This window comes from Pseudorca crassidens, chromosome 6 (genome assembly GCF_039906515.1).
Source record: "Pseudorca crassidens isolate mPseCra1 chromosome 6, mPseCra1.hap1, whole genome shotgun sequence".
NCBI lineage: Eukaryota > Metazoa > Chordata > Mammalia > Artiodactyla > Delphinidae > Pseudorca > Pseudorca crassidens.
The window spans coordinates 121,547,430-121,568,652 of NC_090301.1; the positions used below are offsets into that span (position 1 = coordinate 121,547,430).

Below are 21,223 nucleotides of genomic sequence, written 5' to 3' on the forward strand. Positions count from 1 at the left end.
TAGCCCCCTTCCAGCTGTGTTCACGCAGCCAACCCCAGTCCTCTCCCTGGGATCTGACCTCTGAAACCTGAGCCTCAGCTCCCAGCCCCCACTCACCCCAGTGGTTGAGCAGACAAGCCTCTCAGGCTGGTGAGTGCTGGTCGGCACCAATCCTCTGTGTGGGAATCTCTGCTTTGCCCTCCACAACCCTGTTGCTGCGCTCTCCTCCATGGCTCCAAAGCTTCCCCCCCATCTCCGCCAGTGAAGGGGCTTCCTAGTGTATGGAAGCTTTTCCTCCTTCACAGCTCCCTCGCAGAGGTGCAGGTCCCATCCTTATTCTTTTGTCTCTGTTTTTTCTTTTGCCCTACCCAGGTATATGGGGATTTTCTTGCCTTTTGGGAAGTCTGAGGTCTTCTGCCAGCGTTCAGTAGGTGTTCTGTAGGAGTTGTTCCACATGTAGATGTATTTTTGATGTATTTTGGGGGAGGAAGCTGATCCCCATGTCTTACTCCTCTGCCATCTTGAAGGTCCCCCCAAGCATTCGTTTCTTATCAAGAGTGCTCAGTTATCCTTTTTAACATAGGCACCTTACCAGTATCAAAACTATTAAAAACATATTTTTAAAATATGTGATTTGGGACTTCCCTGGTGGTGCAGTGGTTTAGAATCTGCCTGCCAATGCAGGGGACATGGATTTGAGCCCTGGTCTGGGAAGATCCCACATGCCGCGGAGCAACTAAGCCTGTGCACCACAGCTACTGAGCCTGTGCTCTGGAGACCACGAGCCACAACTACTGAATCCACGTGCCACAACTTCTGAAGCCCTCGCCCCTAGAGCCCATGCGCTGCCACAAGAGAAGCCACCGCAATGAGAAGCCCGTGCACCATGATGAAGAGTAGCCGCTGCTCGCTGCAACTAGAGAAAGCCCGCATGCAGCAATGAAGACGCAACGCAGCCAAAAATAAATAAATAAATAAATATGTGATTTATGTTATAAATACTAAAAAGACATTTTTTAAAAAATAAATATATTTAATAAGAATTCTTGGTAAGAAAAAGCTATATTAAACTAAACACTCTAAGCATTTAAAATACATGTACATCTTCAAATATAAGTTTTATTGAAGTTTTAAAGAAAATATGAGGTTGTGCTTTTATTTTATTTTATTTTGGCCACACTTGCAGGATCTTAGTTCCCTGACCAGGGATCGTCCCAGGTTCCCACAGTGAGCTCACTGAGTCCTAATCACTCCACAGCCAGGGAATTCCCTAGATAGTACTTTTATAATCAAAGATTGTTGGAGGTCCTTCTAAGTATGACATAAAGTTTAGAAACCTGGAAATAAAATATAAGAAAAATTTTGTACATATAAAATATTTTAAAAACCACATGCAATTCCACAAAAAAATACAGACAGAATGATATCATCCTCCCAAGAACTTGGAAAAGTATTTCAAAATTTAATTAATGAATAAGAAGCCCCCACAAATAATTTTTAAAAAGGCAACTCAATGGAAAAATAGGTAAAGAACATGAATATATAAAAAATACAGATTACTTTCAGATATATAAAAAGATGCACAAACTTCACTCATTAGAAGAAGGAATGCAAATTCACACTACAACGATATTTTAAACTTAGACTTCAGGGAACACAAAATTTATAATGTTGGCATGGATATGAAGGAACCAGAACTATTTAATCTATTGTTAGTGAGACTATAATTAATACAATACTAAAGAAAGGGCAACATCTTCAAAATTGAAACAAGTGCTCTTCAATCCAACAATTCTGTTTCTAGGAATATATCCTACAATTATAAGCAAATGTGTGCAAAGGGGTATATGTTAGGAATAACAAAAGATTGGAAGATGACCCAAAAGTCCATCAAAAGGAGGTTAATTAAAAATTATGGTAATCCCTGTAAGGAAACGGCTCTGCCAGAGTGTCCCAGTGACCTCACGCTGTCCACTTTGGCCAGACAGCCAAAGCCATGCCCCACAGCTGATCTGAGTCTTGATAAGACACCTTGTCATCTTCCTGAGACACAAGAGGATGGAGGCCTGCAATTAGCGGCTCCAAGGCCATCGCCACCTGCCTCCTGGCCCCATACCACACTGTCCTGATACAGTTTCTTGACACCCCCTAAGTTCTGCAGAGGCATGAGGCTTTCTGTCCTGCATGCTTAGAATAGAGTTGCATCACATAGAATTGCTTAGCCTGATGTTGAATCTGGCCTCTGTACCCCGACACCAAATTAAATCTCGGAGACAGAGTTTTGGGTGAAGTAGAAAAGAATAGCTTTATTGCTCTGCCAGGCAAAGGGGGACACAGCAAACTTGTGCCCTCAAAACCGTGTGTCCCAACCTGGAGGGGGTAGTGAGGAGTTTTATAGTAATGGTTCAAAAAGGAGAGAGTGAACAGCTCATGGACATTCTTCTGATTGGTTGGTGGTGAGGTAATTGGAAGTCGGCATCATCAACCTTCTGGTTCCAACAGGTCTGGGGTCTGCGTGCTTGTGGGCAGCAGACAGTTACTTTCTCCCAACTGGTGGAGGTTTCAGTATCTGCAGAACAGCTCAAAGATATTGTTGTGTGTATCCCTTGGGGGTACCAGGATCCTACCCCAAGGCTGCACTATTGTTTCTTGACTACTTCTCCCTCGTTTCTGCATCCCCTCCCTTCCCTCATTAGTAACTGTTTGAAACGCCCATTGGAACTCAGGGAAGGTCATGGAGGCTGAAATAAGCCTATTTCCTATAATCAAGAAACGGGGGGACACAGAAAGGCTTTTGTGCCCAGGAGCCTCACAAGGTCCTGCTCAGTTTCAAGCCGAAGTCTAGAATTAGATCTATAGCAATAAAGACTCTCACAACTCACCTTGTGGTCATCTGCCCTCATACTTAGTGTCCTCTGTGTTGGTGTGTGGGATGCAGGGGCCATGGGAGATGTACTATTTGTCTACTCTTCCCTTTACTGTCTAAGGCACACATCATCGGAATCTCACAGTGGCTCCTTTATCTCTATGTGTATCTGCCAGGCCTTGGCCTTGGACTCACCTTGTTTTGTGCGTGTGCTTGACAAACCTGAGCAGAAGTATTATGCTTCCATTAAAAAGAATGAGGGAGCCCTATATGTTCTGATGTGGAACCATCTCCAGTATAAATTGTTCAATGAAAAGGAAAATCAGTGTGCAATGCAGTGTAAACAGTATCTGTGTTTAAAAAAATAGAAAAGAATATATAGACTTGAAAGTTCATAGACCCACAGAAATCTCTGGAAGGATACGGATAAGCAGATCAGAAGAAAGTGGGGTCAACAAAGAAAAAAACTTCATTCTTTGCTGTGTACTCTTCTGAAACATTTTGAATTTTGTACCACACGCAAAAAAAGTACTTTAAGAAAGAACTGAGGCAATAGAATGAATACATGACTTTAAAAGGTATTCCTTATGTTTACTTCTAAAATCACATCCTCTAATTTATTTTTATTCATAGTGTTTCTTCAAAAACACTTGTCACTTTATAATATGTTATTAAATTAATTTTTTTAGTTGAAGTAAAAAGCAAGTTAGTTGGATTTACAGTGTTGTGTTAGCTTCAGGTGTACAGCAAAGTCATTCAGTTATACATATATATATTCTTTTTTTTGAAGTTGAAAAATTTTATTTTACTTATTTATTGTTTTCATCATATTGTATACTTTATTGTTTTATTGACTTACAGTTGATTTAGAGTGTTGTGCTAATTCTTTTTCAGATTCTTTTCCCTTATAAGTTATTACAAAATATTGAGTATAGTTCCGTATAGGTCCTTGTAGGTTATCTATTTTGTATATAAAATTTACTTTTTTAAAAAAATTATTTATTCATTTTTGGCTGCGTTGAGTCTTTGTTGCTGTGCATGGGCTTTCTCTAGTTGCAGTGAGTGGGGGTTACTCTTCGTTGCGGTGCACGGGCTCTAGGCAAGGGGGCTTCAGCAGTTGTGGCGCATTGGTTTAGCTGCTCCACAGCATGTGGGATCTTCCTGGACCAGGGCTTGAACCCATGTCCCCTGCATTGGCAGGTGGATTCTTAATCACTGCACCACCAGGGAAGTCCCAAAATTTACTTATTTTTAATTGTCTATCTCTTCATCCCCAACCCAGCCATAGAACTAAAGCTCATCATAAGGGTCAAGATTATCTTTTTTACTCTATTTCTGTAGATTTGTATCTGGTACATAATACACACTCAATAAATATTTGTTAAGTAAATTTTAAAAGTGTATTTCTGTGCATTATAAAGATACCAATTTACACCCTACTTTTCTTCCCATAAGGCGTTCCTGATGGGTCACCATAGTCAGAGACCACCTATTGCTGCCCTTACTTTGGCTTAGTACTGCCCTAATGGACCTCCTCTTGGAGCTCAGACATGATTAAAGGACTGGCTGGACATAATACAACTTTTCATTGGGTGATCAAAATAACTACAGATCACAAGGGTAACTGTTTTGCAGATCATAACATGTGGTAGTATAATTGTTATTGGTCCTTTATTGGGGGGGTTGGTGGGAAACTCAGTTGAAAGACTACGTAGAAAGAGAGAAATAAATGGAAGAAAATAAAATAAGGAAAAGGGAAATAAGTAGGTACAAAGTGGAAATAAGGGGAAACAATGGAAGAAAACAACCAAGCTCCTATTTTGTGATTTTGTTGAGTCCCTCAAGCAGCCTAGTGAGGGAGATTATTACACTCTATATCACAGACATAAAAGACAAGAGTGACTAATGACCCTCCCATTCCTATTCCTCAAGTCATCGAGTAACAGAAATAGGATTTGAGTCTAGGTATGCATAGCCGATCACTGGAAGTCATTCTGGGGACAGCGTTTCTCTCTGAAGGAGGGATAATCTCTCAAGATCCAAGCACAGGCTGTGGTCCTTATCCTGGCCTCTGCATGTATATAAGACTTGAAACCACATTCCTTGGTGCCATTTTTCTGTCTAGTTTTAAATTTAAAATTTTTTGATCTGTGAACTTGCTAAATGCATGTTTCTCCAAGCTTTATAACAGTGAGATGTACATATTGAAAAGTAAACTAATTGTGTAGAACATGATGAGGGGGATATGCCAATTCCAGTATTATACCCCAAATATTGTTTTTATTAAGAGGAAGTAAAAGAACACTTGATAAAATTCCTTATAGTATTATTTTAGCTGCAGTTAGGGGTGTGGTGGTAGGTTTTAACTATTTAATAAGACATTCTGAGGCCGGGTGAACTTAGGCTAAATGATTGTCATTATCAATAAAATATTATAAAGGCCCCACTTGAATAATCATAGGGCCTGAGGAGAGAGTCAAAAGTTACAAATGAGCTAACAAACAGTTGAATAAAATCTGTTCTACTTCCTTCTTTGACAAATGAACATCCCACATGTCCAAGCCCTGTCTATAGGGGAAACCCCCTTGGTCACTCCTGGGACCTATGTATGGGTCCATGGTCCATCCTCAGGAGGACGGACAGTGGAGAGAATAGTTCAGGCCCTTGAAGCTGTTTCAGAGCTGTTCAGGCAGGAAACTCTGGGGAGCTGGGTAGGAAGACTAAGTTTAGGAGGGTGATGACAGCTTCCTATCGTCATTTCCCCTTGGTTTGCAAACACCACCCCCATGACACAGGATGTGACCAGAGGGTGGTCAGAGGGGGGCTCTCTAGGGTGTCAGTTCCACTGCAGGTGCCCTTCTAACCTGAATGTAGGGGGTGGGGATACACTGAAGTTAGAATTTCCAATGAGTTCTTGCTTGAATGCTGAAATATACATGATTTACCCCATTATCCAATTTTTAAAATTAATTAATTAATTTATTTATTTTTGGCTGCATTGGGTCTTTGTTGCTGCACACGGACTTTCTCTAGTTGCAGCGAGCAGGGGCTATTCTTCATTGCGGTGCGCACGCAGCCTTCTCATTGTGGTGGCTTCTCTTGTTGCGGAGTACGGGCTCAATGCATGCGGGCTTCAGTAGTTGTGGCGCATGGGCTTAGCTGCTCCGTGACATGTGGGATCTTCCTGGACCAGGGCTCGAAGCCGTGTCCCTTGCACTGGCAGGTGGATTCTTAACCCCTGCACCACCAGGGAAGTCCCCCATTGTCCAATTAACCTAAGGTTAATTTACAATTTTGTAAATTGATTCAGACAAAAATGAATAAATAAATATGTGCTGAACCAATCAGGCTGTTTCAGACTCTGGTGTCTGTGAATCTGTAAAAAGATATCCATTTAGAGAAATGAACCCTAGACTAGCAATGGACCAGATTTCAGCCAGGACCAGCACTCACGGTAAGAATTAGAAAGATGGTCTGAATCCAGCCCCTGGTGTGAAACCTGCTAGTAGGTAGAGAGCATTGGGTGGCTCTGGCAGAGGAAATAGGAGGGGCTGATTTATGCCATTGAGAAACTATTGGGGGTTTCCGCTACTACAACTGTCCACCACGTCTCCTTTGCTTCCCCATAGTGGGAACAGCAGAAGGCTCACCAAGTGCATGCCAGGCTGCCTAGGTTAGGGGCGTAGTGTGTCAGTGAGCCTGGGACTTTCAGTTTTAAAAATGAGAAAGTTTCAGGCCAACCAAGACCAGTTGTTCACCCTGGTCTTCAAGGAGGTAGATGGTTCCTCAGTGGAACTTGAATAGAAGTTGCTGGAAGCAAGGCAGTGTGTGTAGGACCAGAGGGGCTACAACTGCACCCCTTGGCTCTAAGGCCTTAGTCAAGCTGTTAAACCTCTGTATGCCATCTTTTTCATCAGCTTTCAAGTGGAGCAAATAGTAATATCTAGCTAAAAAGTTAAAGAAAAAAATAGTGAAAGTAAGCCCTAAGCATAGGGCCTGTTGTATAAAACTAGTCCATAAATGCCACTATTCTTTTTTAATTACTGAAGTACAGTTGATTTACAATGTTGTGTTAATTATTGCTGTACAGGAAAGTGATTCAGTTATATATATATTCTTTTATAAATATTCTTTTCCATTATGGATTATCACAGGATATTGAATAGAATTCCCTGTGCTGTACAGTAGGACCTTGTATATCTACTCTCTATATAATAGTTTGCATCCCAAACTCCCAATCCATCCCTCCCCCACCCCACCTCCCTCTTGGCAACCACAAGTCAGTTCTCTATGTCTGTGAGTCTGTTTCTAATTTATATTTTAAAACATTTGTGTTATATTTTAGATTTTTAGATTCCACATATGATATTATATGGTATTTGTCTTTCTCTTTCTGACTTACTTCACTTAGTATGATAATCTCTACTTGCATCCATGTTGCTGCAAATGGCATTATTTCATTCTTTTTTATGACTGAGTAATATTCCGTTGTATATATGTACCACATCTTCTTTATCCATTCATCTGTCGATGGACATTTAGGTTATTTCCTTATCTTGACTATTGTGAATAATGCTGCTATAAATATAGGGGTGCATTTATCTTTTTGAATTAGAGTTTTGTCTTGATCTATGCCCAGGAGTGGGATTGCTGGATCATATGGTAGTTCTATTTTTAGTTTTTTAAGGAAGCTCCATACTGTTTCCACAGTTGAGAGACTATGGGGGGGTTCCAATATTGGCTGGAAATTGGGGGTTTCCAATATTGGCTGCACCAACTTACATTCCCACCAACAGAGTAGAAGGGTTCCCTTTTCTCCACACTGTCTCCAGCATTTATTACTTGTAGACTTTTTGATGATGGCCATTCTGACTGGTGTGAGGTGGTATGTCATTGTAGTTTTGATTTGCATTTCTCTAATAGTTAGTGATGTTGAGCATGTTTTCATGTGCCTATTGAAATGCCACTATTGTTATTACTAAAAGAAAACCTTATCTAAGAGAGATGCTGAGGCCAAATTCAACTGAAGTGTAAGGGGCAACAGCTGGGCTTGGGTCAGGAGCCAAAGCCAGGGTGGAGGTAGGTAGCTGTGGACCTGGAACACAGGCAGGCAGGAAGCGTGGCCGTGAATGAGTTGCTTTGTGGAAACAAGGAGGGCTGTCAGGATCAATGCTTCCTCCTATTCAATGCAGGGTTGCATCTGGGTCAGATATCACTTACTCTTTTCCCTCCCAAAACAGAAATGAACAATTATATCATCCAGAAATAAAGGGACACTGGGAATTTGTGAAAGAATAGGGTATAGAAGGAATAAAGAAGTAAAAATATGAAAACAAGTCACCTCATCTCAATATATAATCCCAAAGTAGGGACAAAAATAAGAGATAATATGCACTGCAACCCCTTAAGAGTTATAGAGATCAAAAGTTCCAAAGAAATTCCAATCTGAGTCATTGATCAAATCAAACAGTAGAGCAGAAGCCAAAAACTGGTCACACAGGGAGCAATCTGGACTACCCTCATCTTATTTAGCCCATTTAGTATTTTTTTTTAACTATTCGAATTCAGGCCAATATTTAAAAATCAAGAGGTACCATCAGAAAATTGGGATTTCTGGTCTCATTTGAAATGGCAGAAATTCATCTACCTTTGACAGCCTTCCTCCAGAAAGGCCGTGATCACTATGTATAATTCAACAAACACCAAGCCGGTGCAAGTTTTAAAGTGTGGAAAAAAAAAAAAAAGACAGCCATTTGGATCCTTTTTCATATATATTCCATTACAAAATAGGCTATCAGAACAAAAGTGAGACAAATATTCACTAATGAGAAACTTCAAATGTATCAGAAATCCGAGTCTGACAGGAAAAGGAATCTTTAGAACAAGAAGACTCTCAAATTCAAACAGGGCCAGAGAAAAAAACCAATAAGGAGGAATGAACTCATTGCCAGAGAAGTAACATCAAAGGCTGAAAAAGAGACAAGCAAATTCCAGACAATAGAAGAGGAATGAGATCAAAGGAAAAGAGAGTGGCAGCTTCTAGGACCTCATACATTTAACATCAAAGTGTGTTTTCTCCTGGGATTCATCCAGTTGGAGCCCACCTGTGATACCAGAAAACCCTCCAGGTTCCCAGATGGACCAAGACACTCAGACTGTGAGTGAAACTTTACAATCTAACACCTGATTTTGTTGACCACTAAGATCAATAAAAGGCTCACCATGCAATTTTCCAAGAGCAAACAAATAAGAAAAGTAAGAAAAGAAAGCAGCCACATTGACAAAAAAGGGACAATAAGGTAAAGCGGTTTTAGAAGTAAATTGCTAGTGCTCTTTTTTGATCCGATTCAACAATTATTTGTCGAATCTCTTATGTTTGAGTCATACCTCTTGCATTAAATATTCAAAAATGAACAAGATGTGGTCTGTGTCCTTGAGAAACTTTTTTTAGAGAGATTTACCAAAACATTCAACAAATATTTATTTGGCATCTATTATGTATCAGGCATCATTTTATGTGCTTGGAATATGTCCATGAAAAGAACAAGCACCTACCCTTATGATGCTTGTGTTTTAGCAGGAGAGACAAACTATAAGCAATACCCATAGCAAGTAAATAAATTACATAGTAAGAAGGATGACAAATGCTATAGAAAGAACAAAAATAGATCTAGGTAATGGGATTGGGAATGCTAAGATTGAGGGAAACAGGTTGCAACTTTAGATTTGTTGATCGGGGTAGGGATTATTGAGATGATGTCCCTTAAGCCAGGACTTTAAAAAAAAATGTGAATTTGTCATATTGCTATCTGGAGAGAACTGGCTCAGGGCATCTGGTTCCCTTATAGTGTCACAACTCTTTTGTATTATAGGAGCCCATGATCTAATGGAAACTGGATTTCCAGCTCTATGATGCATATACTGAATGCCTTTGGGCTACTTCATGCAAATGATGTGCCCTGAAATATAATGTCTATTCAGTACCGTCAGTATCTGCCCCATGATGAAATATGCGTGAGTCTCAAAGGAAAGGCAAAATCATATCGTCAGTGTCCCAGACAAACAAATCAGTAAATGAAGAGGTTTGTAGAATACAGCTAGGGTTGACTTAAAAACAAAGATTAATTCAAGGAGACCCATTCAAGTTTAAAGGATGTACAGGAGCAATTATAAACACACTAGAGATATATTTGTGAGATGTTAAAGAGAATAGTTTATACCACACAGCCACTGAAGTAACTGAGAAAAGCTCTGTAATTTTAGGTTAGACATTTAGGAAATCAAATAAATAAACAAAAATAAACAATACTTTTTAGAATGCCGACTGAGTAAGAAGAATGCAGAAGAACGTGAGCCTGAAATATGCCTCCTACCCAAAGAACAAGTTACACAGAATTTGACACTCAACAGTTCAATGACCAGTTTTCCTAAATTTGAAAAAATTCATTGAAAATAGATACTGATCAGATAGTTTTAGCAAGTTCTCTCTCTCTTTCTTTTTTCCTTTTCCCTCTCAAATAAATATCAAGCTAGAAATGATCAAAGGACCTTTTCAAAGGAGGACACAACATATTTAGTTCCAGTGTTCTGAAAATCTGAAAACCAGAAGGAAACTTCTACAGGACTTCAGAGAAAATGTGTATTTGTTTATTAATTCAAAAAATACCGTATGCTAACACATATATATGGAATTTAAGGAAAAAAATGTCATGAAGAACCTAGGGGTGAAACAGGAATAAAGACACAGACTTACTAGAGAATGGACTTGAGGATATGGAGAGGGGGAAGGGTGAGCTGTGACAGGGCGAGAGAGTGGTATGGACATATATACACTACCAAACGTAAGGTAGATAGCTAGTGGGAAGCAGCCGCATAGCACAGGGAGATCAGCTCAGTGCTTTGTGACCGCCTGGAGGGGTGGGATAGGGACGGTGGGAGGGAGGGAGACGCAAGTGGGAAGAGATGTGGGAACATATGTATATGTATAACTGATTCACTTTGTTATAAAGCAGAAACTAACACACCATTGTAAAGCAATTGTACTCCAATAAAGATGTTAAAATGAAAAAAAAAAGAAAAGTTACTCAGTGTAGTTGCTATTGATGTAAAACATCAGTGTAAAATATAGCAAACTTCAGACTGTAAAATATTAGCAAAATTAATATCCATATAGTTTTTATTCAGAAATTGTTGAAAATAAGCCTGCAAAACACTGTTTTGGAAGAACCTCTTAACTGAGAAATTGCTGCTGGTAAGAACAATCCTGCAAACAGCAAAGGCTACAGGCCATGAGCCCTTCAAAATGTCTCAGGGTAGGAAATCTTTTTTGTTAATTGAAGTATAGTTGATTTACAATGTGTTAGTTTCAGGTGTACAGCAAAGTGATTCCTATATAGACATATGTGCATATGTATATATCTGTTGTATATATCTATTCTTTTTCAGATTCTTTTCCATTATAGGTTATTATTACAAGATATTGAATATAGTTCCCTGTGCTATAGAGTAGGTCCTTGGTAAGAAATCTTTCAATTTTCACATTAATCTAATCAAGCTACATTGTTTACATGAGATCAGTATTATCATTATCCTCATTTTACGTATGAGGAAAATGAATCACACAACAGTTAGGTATTTTACCCGAGGTCCCACAGAAGGGCAGAGCTGGTTTTAAATCCAGCCAGAGAAGCTCCTGAAACAGTGATTCTAACCACTTCACTGTGAAAAGCTAAAGATGGATGTTGATACAGCTCAAAAATTTATGCAATTTTGTAACAAATTGCCACAAAAAAGAATTTCTTTAAAAAAGAGTTTCAAAGTAGAAAAATAAATGTGCCTATTAATTGATAATAATAATATTTTAAGTAATCAAAATTCAAAACAAGCTGGGGTTGGAGAAAAAAAAAATCTGGGTTTCGTAGACAGTAATCCAAAACTGTGGTCTGAAAAGCTAGATAATCACAGGATTATCTTCAAAGTCAGTTTTTCAGAAAGACTAAATAAATGAAAGTGAGTTATTTGTAGTGAGGTGGATGGACCTAGAGTCTGTCATACAGAGTGAAGTAAGTCAGAAATAGAAAAACAAATAACGTACGCTAACACATATATATGGAATCTTAAAAAAAAACAAAAAAGGTTCTGAAGAACCTAGGGGCAGAACAGGAATAAAGATGCAGATGTAGAGAATGGACTTGAGGACACTGGGAGGGGGAAGGGTAAGCTGTGACAAAGTGAGAGAGTGGCATGGACATATATACACTACCAGATGTAAAATAGATAGCTAGTGGGAAGCAGCCACATAGCACAGGGAAATCAGCTCGGTACTTTGTGACCACCTAGAGGGGTGGAATAGGGAGGGTGGGAGGGAGATGCAAGAGGGAGGGGATATGGGGATATATGTGTACGTATAGCTGATTCACTTTGTTACATAGCAGAAACTAACACACCATTGTAAAGCAATTATACTCCAATAAAGATGTAAAAAAAAGACTAAACATTACACAGTCTACATAGGAAAAAGCATAAAAGAGACAATAATCAAAAATTAACAAACACAGTAGAATAAAGCAATATTGATCATCTTTATAATTATAGCAATACACTTGAAAGTTTTCTAGGGACTTCCTTGGTGGTCCAGTGGTAAAGAATGCACCTTCCAATGCAGGGGACAGAGGTTCGATTCCTGGTCAGTGAACTAAGGTCCCACATGCTGTGGGGCAACTAAGCCCACGTGCCACAAATACTGAGCTCGTGCACCACAATGAGAGAGCCCGCGTGCCGCAACTAGAGAGAAGCCCACGTGCTACAATGAAGAGCCTGCACCACAATGAAAGATCCTGCACGCCTCAACGAAGACCCTGAGTGCCACAACTAAGACCCAAAGAGCCAAAAAAACCAAAGAAATTAAAAAATATATATATAGCATTATTAAAATTTTTTTTCTAAATTCCCTCAAGTGGTAAGTAGTCTCATATTTGCTTAATAAGCAAACACCAGTCATATGATATGTGGTTTTCAGTTAACACATGTATGGCAGAAAACACCAAAATGATTATTTTTTTAAAGTTGGAACTGGGGACAAAGATACCCAGTTAAATTTATGTAAACTGAAAACAGAGGTAGAAAAATTAGTACCACTGAAATTAAAAATTAAGATAAAAAGATAAAGGCTATTGTAAAGTACTAAATGTTGTGGTTTCTAATTAAAAACACCTATACTAAACATATATATATATATGAAATAAAATATCAATCAAATACAAAAAACCAAAACAGTTCATTTCTAGCGGTTAGATGTTGACTGACACTGTCCTGATGTGAGCTGTAGGGACTCAGAAGCCATTTTCTGGGACTCAGAGGCCCAAGAGCAAGGCTGAAGGAGGTGGTTATTGGTTTTCCAGTTATGTTGCTAGAAGAATAAACTAATGGGCAGAGTTCAAGGAGAAAAGCCGGTGTTGGGAACTTGGGTGAGACTCAGATGCCAACTGAACTCAGCAGAAGAAGAGCTTGAATATGATCAGTATTCAGTTTTTGCCAACATTTGCTGTAATCATTTGACAATCCCAGGTCATGCATAGCAGGGATCCTTGTGTGGGTGGCTTGATGGACAAAAACATAGTTAAGAGCAAGATTTTGATGTTCGTTCACAGAACTTTGATAAATCAGATAAAATTATGAATGTAAATGATCTGATGTATATAATTATTAATGTAAAATTAGTAGGTATATACCAAGTATAGCCTACAAGTGTTTATGAAGTATTTAGAAAAATCAATACTATATACGCAGGAAAGAAAATCAGTAATATATGAAGCAAGTTTTTCCATTCTAACTAATCTGATAATGAACTAAATCTATAATTCAGTAATACAATATAGCCTCATATTCTCAACTACATGAAAAATTTAAAATATAAAACAGGTTAAAAATCTAATCTCATACTCAAATGTGCAGAAATGCAATTTTGCTTCTTCTCCCTACTTGAATTCAATATGCTTATCGGCCCCTGCTTCCCCTGATAGCAGAAAAATCTAACCGTGTTGATGGATGATAACTAGTTAATGCCTATTTAAAACTTAACTGTACTATTGTGTAAATACTGGGTTATATTGGGGTTTCTTCTTGCTCCTCCTTTTTGTTTCCATGGGCAGATCACAGGCTGCGGGCTTGTGGATAGCCCAGCATGGGAGTAAAGTGTCAGCCTCTGTAGCTGCTGTTCATGGTACCTGCAATGGGCTCAGGCTGGAGGTCTAGTCACCTGGACACTTGGACCTCCGTATCAGCTACCAGCCTTTGACACACTTATATCCTCAGTCCATCCATATTACCCATCCTGCTCTCACAGCCCTGGGGACCTCAGTAGCCTACTTCACACAGTGCTTCAGTGATCAGGCCGTTGAGAAGCAGCTCTCAGAAACTTCCATGTTGCTGCTTCTCATAGCCATTGCTAACCTGTCTGTCTTCCAGCCAAGTTTTGTTCTGAGGCCATGCTGAATTTGAAGCCTCTTTAATAAGCTTACAATCATCATTGTTGTAGGAATCAGGGGAGAAATAACTCCCTGAGTTTTCCAAAATCTATCTTGTGGCCTCCATCCTCATTCACCTAAAGCTCATCAAATTTCAATCTCCCAGAGAGACCCAAAGAGCAGGTCCCACACCATGTAACTCTTGTCTCTGCCAATTTTCTCCTAACATCCTCTACCCAGACTAGAAAGAGTTTTGCTCTCCTTTCATGTAATGGGAAATTACAGTTTTATAATATATACTATCCTCCATACTATTTCACTTAAAAAAGGCTCTACCCCAGATCCTTCAAATGCTTTTTTTTTGTGCTATTTAAAAGAAAGGTTTTTTATTTTCTTTTCTCCTTTTCAAATATTGCCCCGTGACTAATATTTTCCTAAATCACAGATGAGTGAAGTACAACATTATTTTTTTTTGAAAATTGAGGAAGATGGCCATAAAAATTAAAAGAATAAAATTTTTGTTATATATAAATTATATATAGTGATATAATTATATAAATTATAGAAAAGAATAAGAACTCATGTCCACACAAAAACCTGAACATGAATATTTACAGCAACATTATTCATAGTTGTCAGAACTTGGAGGCAACGAAGATGTCCTTCAGTAGGTGAACGTCTAAACAAACTGCGCTACATAGAGACAATGGAATATTATTCAGAGCTAAAAAGAAATGAGCTATCAAACCATAAAAAGACATGGAGGAACCTTCAATTCATGTTACTAAGTGAAAGAAGCCAAACTGAAATGGTTACATGCTGTATGATTCCAACAATATGACATTCTGGAAATGGCAAAATTATTGAAACAGTAAAAAGATCAATGATTGCCAGGGACTGGAGTAAGGGGCTGGGAGAGGGATGGATTGACAGAGAACAGGATTTTTAGAGGAGGCAAACTATTCTGTATGATACTGTACTGGTGGATATGTGTAATTTTCCATTTGTCCAAACCCACAGAACGTACAATACCAAAAGTAAACCATAATGTAAGCTCTGGAATTTGGGTGATGATGATGTGTGATTGTAGGCTCACCAGTTGGAAGAAATAAACCACTGGTGGAAGCTGTTGGTAACGGGAGGTCCTGTGCGTGTGTAGAGGCAGGGGGTATGTGGGAATCTCTCTACCTTCCTCTCAATTCTGCTGTGAAACTAAAACTGCTCTAGCATAATAAAGTTTTTTTAAAAATAAACAAAAGTAACAAATAGTCAACTTTATTTTTACCTTATAAATTTGATTTATATAATTACAAAAGGGAAGTGAATCTTTTTAAATCTACATGACTCAAACTGAAAACATTGGAAATACTGCAATAAGTCAACAAGGAAGTTATCAGAGCAGTAGTTTTACAAAGTATTTGTGGAATTAACGAGTTCATTTTTTTTCAGTTTTCCATAAATCTCAAGAGTTATGAGTCATTTTTAAATAGAATCAAAGATAAAACTCCCAGAGTTTTACTCAGAGACACATTTAGGCATGATCTAAACACTTGGCAAAAGAAGAAAACTAGAGCTCAAATTCATTTACTATTTAAAATATGAGCACATATACTTCAAGACAAATAGTGTGGTTCAATCAGAGAATCTATTAATTTCTGATCTATTAATATAATTCAACCCATCAATAGATTAAATGTAAAATACCTTGTATTCTGTCTCATGAATTTTTGAAAGACCAGTCAATAGATAAAACTGAGCATTCATTTCTCATTTCAAACAAACAAACAAGAAATAAGCAACTAAATAATTTATGTGTAAATGGGATTAAAGGATATCTAATGTGATGTGGGTTCAGAATCAGTATTCTATGTACTGGGAAATATACAAAAGTACTGTTCCTTTTTGTTTGTTTTTGGCTTTTTTCCAAAGTTCTATACCATAATTCTTATTTATTGTTGTTTAAAAAGTTTTGGCTATATCTTAGAAAGTTTTGATGAGGACAATGAAACAAAAAAATGTATACAATTTGGCTTGAAAAGAGCAAAGTGTTTTAAATATGTCATCTGATTATTTCTTTGAAAAGTTGTATGAAATTAACTAAAATGTACATTATTTAATATACGAGTATCTGGATAGAGAAAACAATAGGATGCGTATATAATTTACTTGATAAATGTTTAATTAATGAAAACAATTCGTTTACACTGGAATTTGAGACATAAGTGATATATAACATTATATTGGTTTCAGATGTATTACATAATGATTTGATATTTGTGTATATTGTAAAATGATCTCCACACTAAATCTATTTAACATCCATTACCACACATAATTACAACATTTTTTTTCTTGTGTTGAGAACTTTTAAGAGCTATTCCCTTAGTAACTGTCAAATATACAATACAGTATTATTAACTATAATCTCCACGCAGTACATTACATCTAGTGACTTATTCATTTTATAACTGAAAGCTTGTACTTTTTGACCTTCTTCACCCATTTCGCCCACTCCCCCCTCCCCCACCTCTAGCAACCACAAATCTGTTCTCTTTATCTATGAGTTGTTCGCAATTTTGTTTTGTTTTTTAGATTCCATACAGTGGAAGTTTTTAAATGCTTGAAATTCACTGGAATTAAGTTAATGATGAATATGTGAACGAGAGAAATAAAATAATAACCTTAAGTGAAGGGCTTTACCAAAAATATTTTGAAAATAGAAAAAGACACTGGGTTCTTGTATAGGAAGATGAAATATTTCAAAAATGTTTATTCTCCAAGTAAATGTGTTTATGGAAATAACAAATTCTCAAAATTCCAACAGATTATTTTAAATAAAATTATTTTGAAATTAAACTTTAAAATTAAAGTAGGTAAAAATATCAAATAATTATCTAGATTAAAACAATGGTAAATAGAAGTGGGCAGCAGGATTAATCACTCTTATCATATATTACAATGTGTAAAGAAACAATTTTTTTTTTTTTTTTTTGCGGTATGCGGGCCTCTCACTATTGTGGCCTCTCCTGTTGTGGAGCACAGGCTCTGAGCGCGCAGGCTCAATGGCCATGGCTCATGGGCCCAGCCGCTCCGCGGCATGTGGGATCTTCCCAGACCGGGGCATGAACCCGTGTCCCCTGCATCGGCAGGCGGACTCTCAACCACTGCACCACCAGGGAAGCCCGTAAAGAAACAATTTTTAAAAAATAGTGTGGAACTTATGGGGGGAAAAAGTAGACATCTGGAAGTAAGCTTTGCTTTATCTGTAGCTATTCATATGAGGTGAAGACATTCTGATTGGGAGAACAAATCGTCCTGAAATACACTAAGCATTCAAATAGTTTAAATATATGCTAAAGGTAACATTTCAAAGCACTGAAGAAAAACTGGGTTACTCATTAAATAATGTTGGGATAAACATGATTAGAGAAAGTATTCTGCTTCTCTTGTATAATAGGAGGAATATTCATACCAAATCAGATTTCTTTTTAAAAGAATATTTCCATTCCAATAGTAATTTGTAGTAATTTTTACTGGAAAGAAAAGTGGTAGAGAAAACTAGTAACCATATCCTTCCCAGAGACAACTATCATTAATAGTTCAGTGTATTTCTTCAAGTCTAAATTGTAAGCACATATTTTGTTGTTGACATCATACTTTATACCCAGTTATAACCCCTGAATTTTTCAATCAACATTCCACTGATTTTCCACTTTATAACAAATGTTTACTCAGCACCATTATTAACTAAGTAGGAGTCTATCATATCAATTCTCGATTTTTTCCTCCATTTATTTAAATGTATGGGATATTTTAATTGTTTCCTAATTTTCGTCTTTATAAAAGTAATTTGCGAACAACTGTGTTCATAAGGTGTTTTTGGTACAATGCAGAATAAACTAGGTCTGAATAGCGGTATGTTTTGTTTGTCCCTTGGTTTTTCTTTGTACGCTCTCAGATATTTGTATAAGAGATAAATATAAAGATGTTGATTTTCTTTTCTTTTTTCCTCCTTCTGTAAATTATTGTTTTATTTAGTATTAGAAGGGTTCAGAAAGGAAGTAAAACAGTTTTGTAAAATAAGCTCTTAAAAAGCAAGCAATTATAGTTATTTTTACGTGGCCTAGTCAGTATCCTTTTAAATGTGTAATCAAGTGGCATCTATAATTATTTGAGCCACTTGGCTCATGCTACAGTTGAATCTTCTGAAATTCACTTGCTTACTTTCCTTTTCCTGTTCGTTCAGAGCTTATAACTAAGAGTTGACTTTTTTCTTTCTCATAAAGCTTAGTTTTGGAGGAATTCCAGTACCAGGCAAACCTGGGACCTTTTTAAAGAAAAACTTCCACGGATGTATCGAAAACCTTTACTACAATGGAGTAAACATAATTGACCTGGCTAAAAGGCGGAAGCATCAGATCTACACCGTGGTAAGTCAGCGTCCTTCTCAGCTTGATGGTTTCTAACACTTTGGGGTAAGTCTTGCTTTCCTCATCCTAACCTTGACCCCTTCTCATAATATGTTTACATTACACTCTTGGAAGTCTTATCAGACTCCCAGGTGAAACTGGAGGCAAAGCAGGGACTGAATTGGTGTGAATTGTTTTGGGGAGAAATAAATACATTAGAGGCACCTACAGAATTCTATCTTCCTGGCTGTGAGCTTGTGCCATCTGTGGGCAGGGTTTGCAGTCTACACTGGACTGACATGAATCTCTTTGTTATCCCTGGGAAATGCAACAATAGAACCACAGATTCTATTAAATTCTACACCTTCGGAATTATATAGTTGTCTACTTATTGTTGTTAAAATATAGGGCATTTTGAAGAAGAGAGGTTACATTTTTGGTGTTTTTGAGATTCCCTTTGTACTACTTATTATGCTGGCAAGTTAAAAAAAATTAATTAATTAGTATTTGTCTTTCCCCAATAGACCATGAGTTTCATGAGGACAAGGAACTTTTCTTTTTCACTACTGCATTCACAGTACTGGTGCTTTGCACATAGTAGATGATCAATAATGGTGTGGACATTTCCAGCTATAATTGTGGATTTGTCTATTTCTCTTTCCAGTTCTATCAGTTTTTGCCTCATATATTTTACAGCTCTGTTGTTTGGTACAAACACAGGGTTGATAGGATTGCTATGTGTTGCTAGTGGATGGGCCCTTTTATCATTATATAATGTTCTTCTCAGTTTATGATAATTTTCTTTGCTCTAAAGTCTACTTAATCTGATATTAAGATAACCTTTCTTGCTTTCTTTTGTTATATATTTGATAGATAGATAGATAGAGATAAAAGTAAAAGAATGGAAGAAAAATATATAAATATATATGCCTATATCATATTTGAAGTGAGTTTATTGTAGACAGTAAATAGTACAGTCATGGTTTTTAATCCACTCTGTCAACCTCTGTTTTTTAATTGGTGCATTTAAACCAGTTACATATAATGTTAAAGTTATTGATGTATTAGAGCTCAAATATATATTTTTGTTTGTTTCTTTTGTCTGTTCTCTCTGTTTTTTATATTGTTTCTCTACCTTCCTGTGTGTTTCTTGAACGATTTTCATAACTCTATTATGATCAATCTTGTGTTTGAATATATCTCTATGTATAGCTTTTGTTAATGGTTTCTTTAGGCATTATATTATATACATATAATTTATTACAGTTTACTGATATTTCATCAGTTTTAGTGAAGTGTAAAAACCTTACATCCCTTTAAGTTCCTTTACCTTTCCCTGTTTATTATATAACTATCTTAATTAACTTTATTATATAATGTTCTTAATTATTATTTTCTCCCTATATTTTTAGAATCATATCAGTATTTTTTTTTCGGCTGTTGAAGTTGTTGGTATGTTAGGGCTCAAATGTGTGACAGATTCAACCATCAAACATAATTTAGAAATCTCAAGAGAAAATGTAAAGCATATTGTATTTACTCATAGTTTTGCTTATTGTTGTTCTTTCTTCCTCCCTGATTTTCCTAGATTCCTTCTTTTGTAATCTCTTTTCTGTTTAAAAACTTCCATTCTTTTAGGGTGTGTATACTGATGACAGATTCCCTAACTTTTCCTTCATCTTATAATGTCTTGATATCTCTTTCATTCTTGAAGCCTTTGTTCCCTGGACATAAGATTCTGGGTTCATAGTTGTTTTCTTTCAGCACTTGAAAAATGTTGAGCCCCTCAATGGTTTCTGGTGACAAATAAATACACTGTTATTTGATTTTTTCCTCTACAGATAAGATGTAATTTCTTTCTTACTGCTTTCAGTATTTTTTTTTTTTTTTTTTTTTTTTTTTAGTTTTCATAAGTTTGACTATGATGTGTCATGGTGTGGACTTCTTTGGGTTATCCTATTTGGGTTTCACTGAGTTTCTTGAATCTGAGGGATTACATCTTTCACCAAATTTGGGAAGTATTCTGCCATTTATTTGAGTATTTTTTCAGCCGTTTTCTTTCTCATCTTCTTCCTGAATTCCAGAGATATGAATGTTTGATCTTTCCTTATAAAATCACAGGTCCCTGTTCCTCTGTTCATTTTTTTCTCAGTCTATGTTGTCTGTTGGTCAAATTAGGTAGTTTTTATTGTTAAAGTTGATTAATTCATTTTCTTATTCCCTTCCTTTTGTTATTGTGCACATTCATTATTTTCTCATGTCTGATATTGTATTTTTCAGTTCTAACATGTCCATTTGATTCTTCTTTACATCTTCTATTTCCTTGTTAAATAAGACTTTCTATGTTTTAGTGAGACTTTCTATTTTCTTATTTGTCTCAAATGTGCAGTTGTTATTTGAAGGATTTTCATTATAATGACTGCTTAAAAATATTTGTCATATAATTCTAACATCTTTGTCATCTCAGTGTTGGCATCTACTGAATGTCTTTTTTAATTCAATCT

The 21,223-nt window shown here is 36.9% G+C and overlaps 1 protein-coding gene across 1 annotated transcript in view; it reads left to right on the top strand.

Annotated features, from left to right (window-relative positions):
• The window catches only part of CNTNAP5 (contactin associated protein family member 5), an 883,101-nt gene that overhangs the window by 438,545 nt on the left and 423,333 nt on the right, over positions 1-21,223 (top strand). Inside the window, exon 7 of the mRNA XM_067742208.1 lies at positions 18,597-18,740. Within this exon, the coding sequence (XP_067598309.1) occupies positions 18,597-18,740 (144 nt within the window). The remainder of the gene's footprint in view (positions 1-18,596; positions 18,741-21,223) is intronic.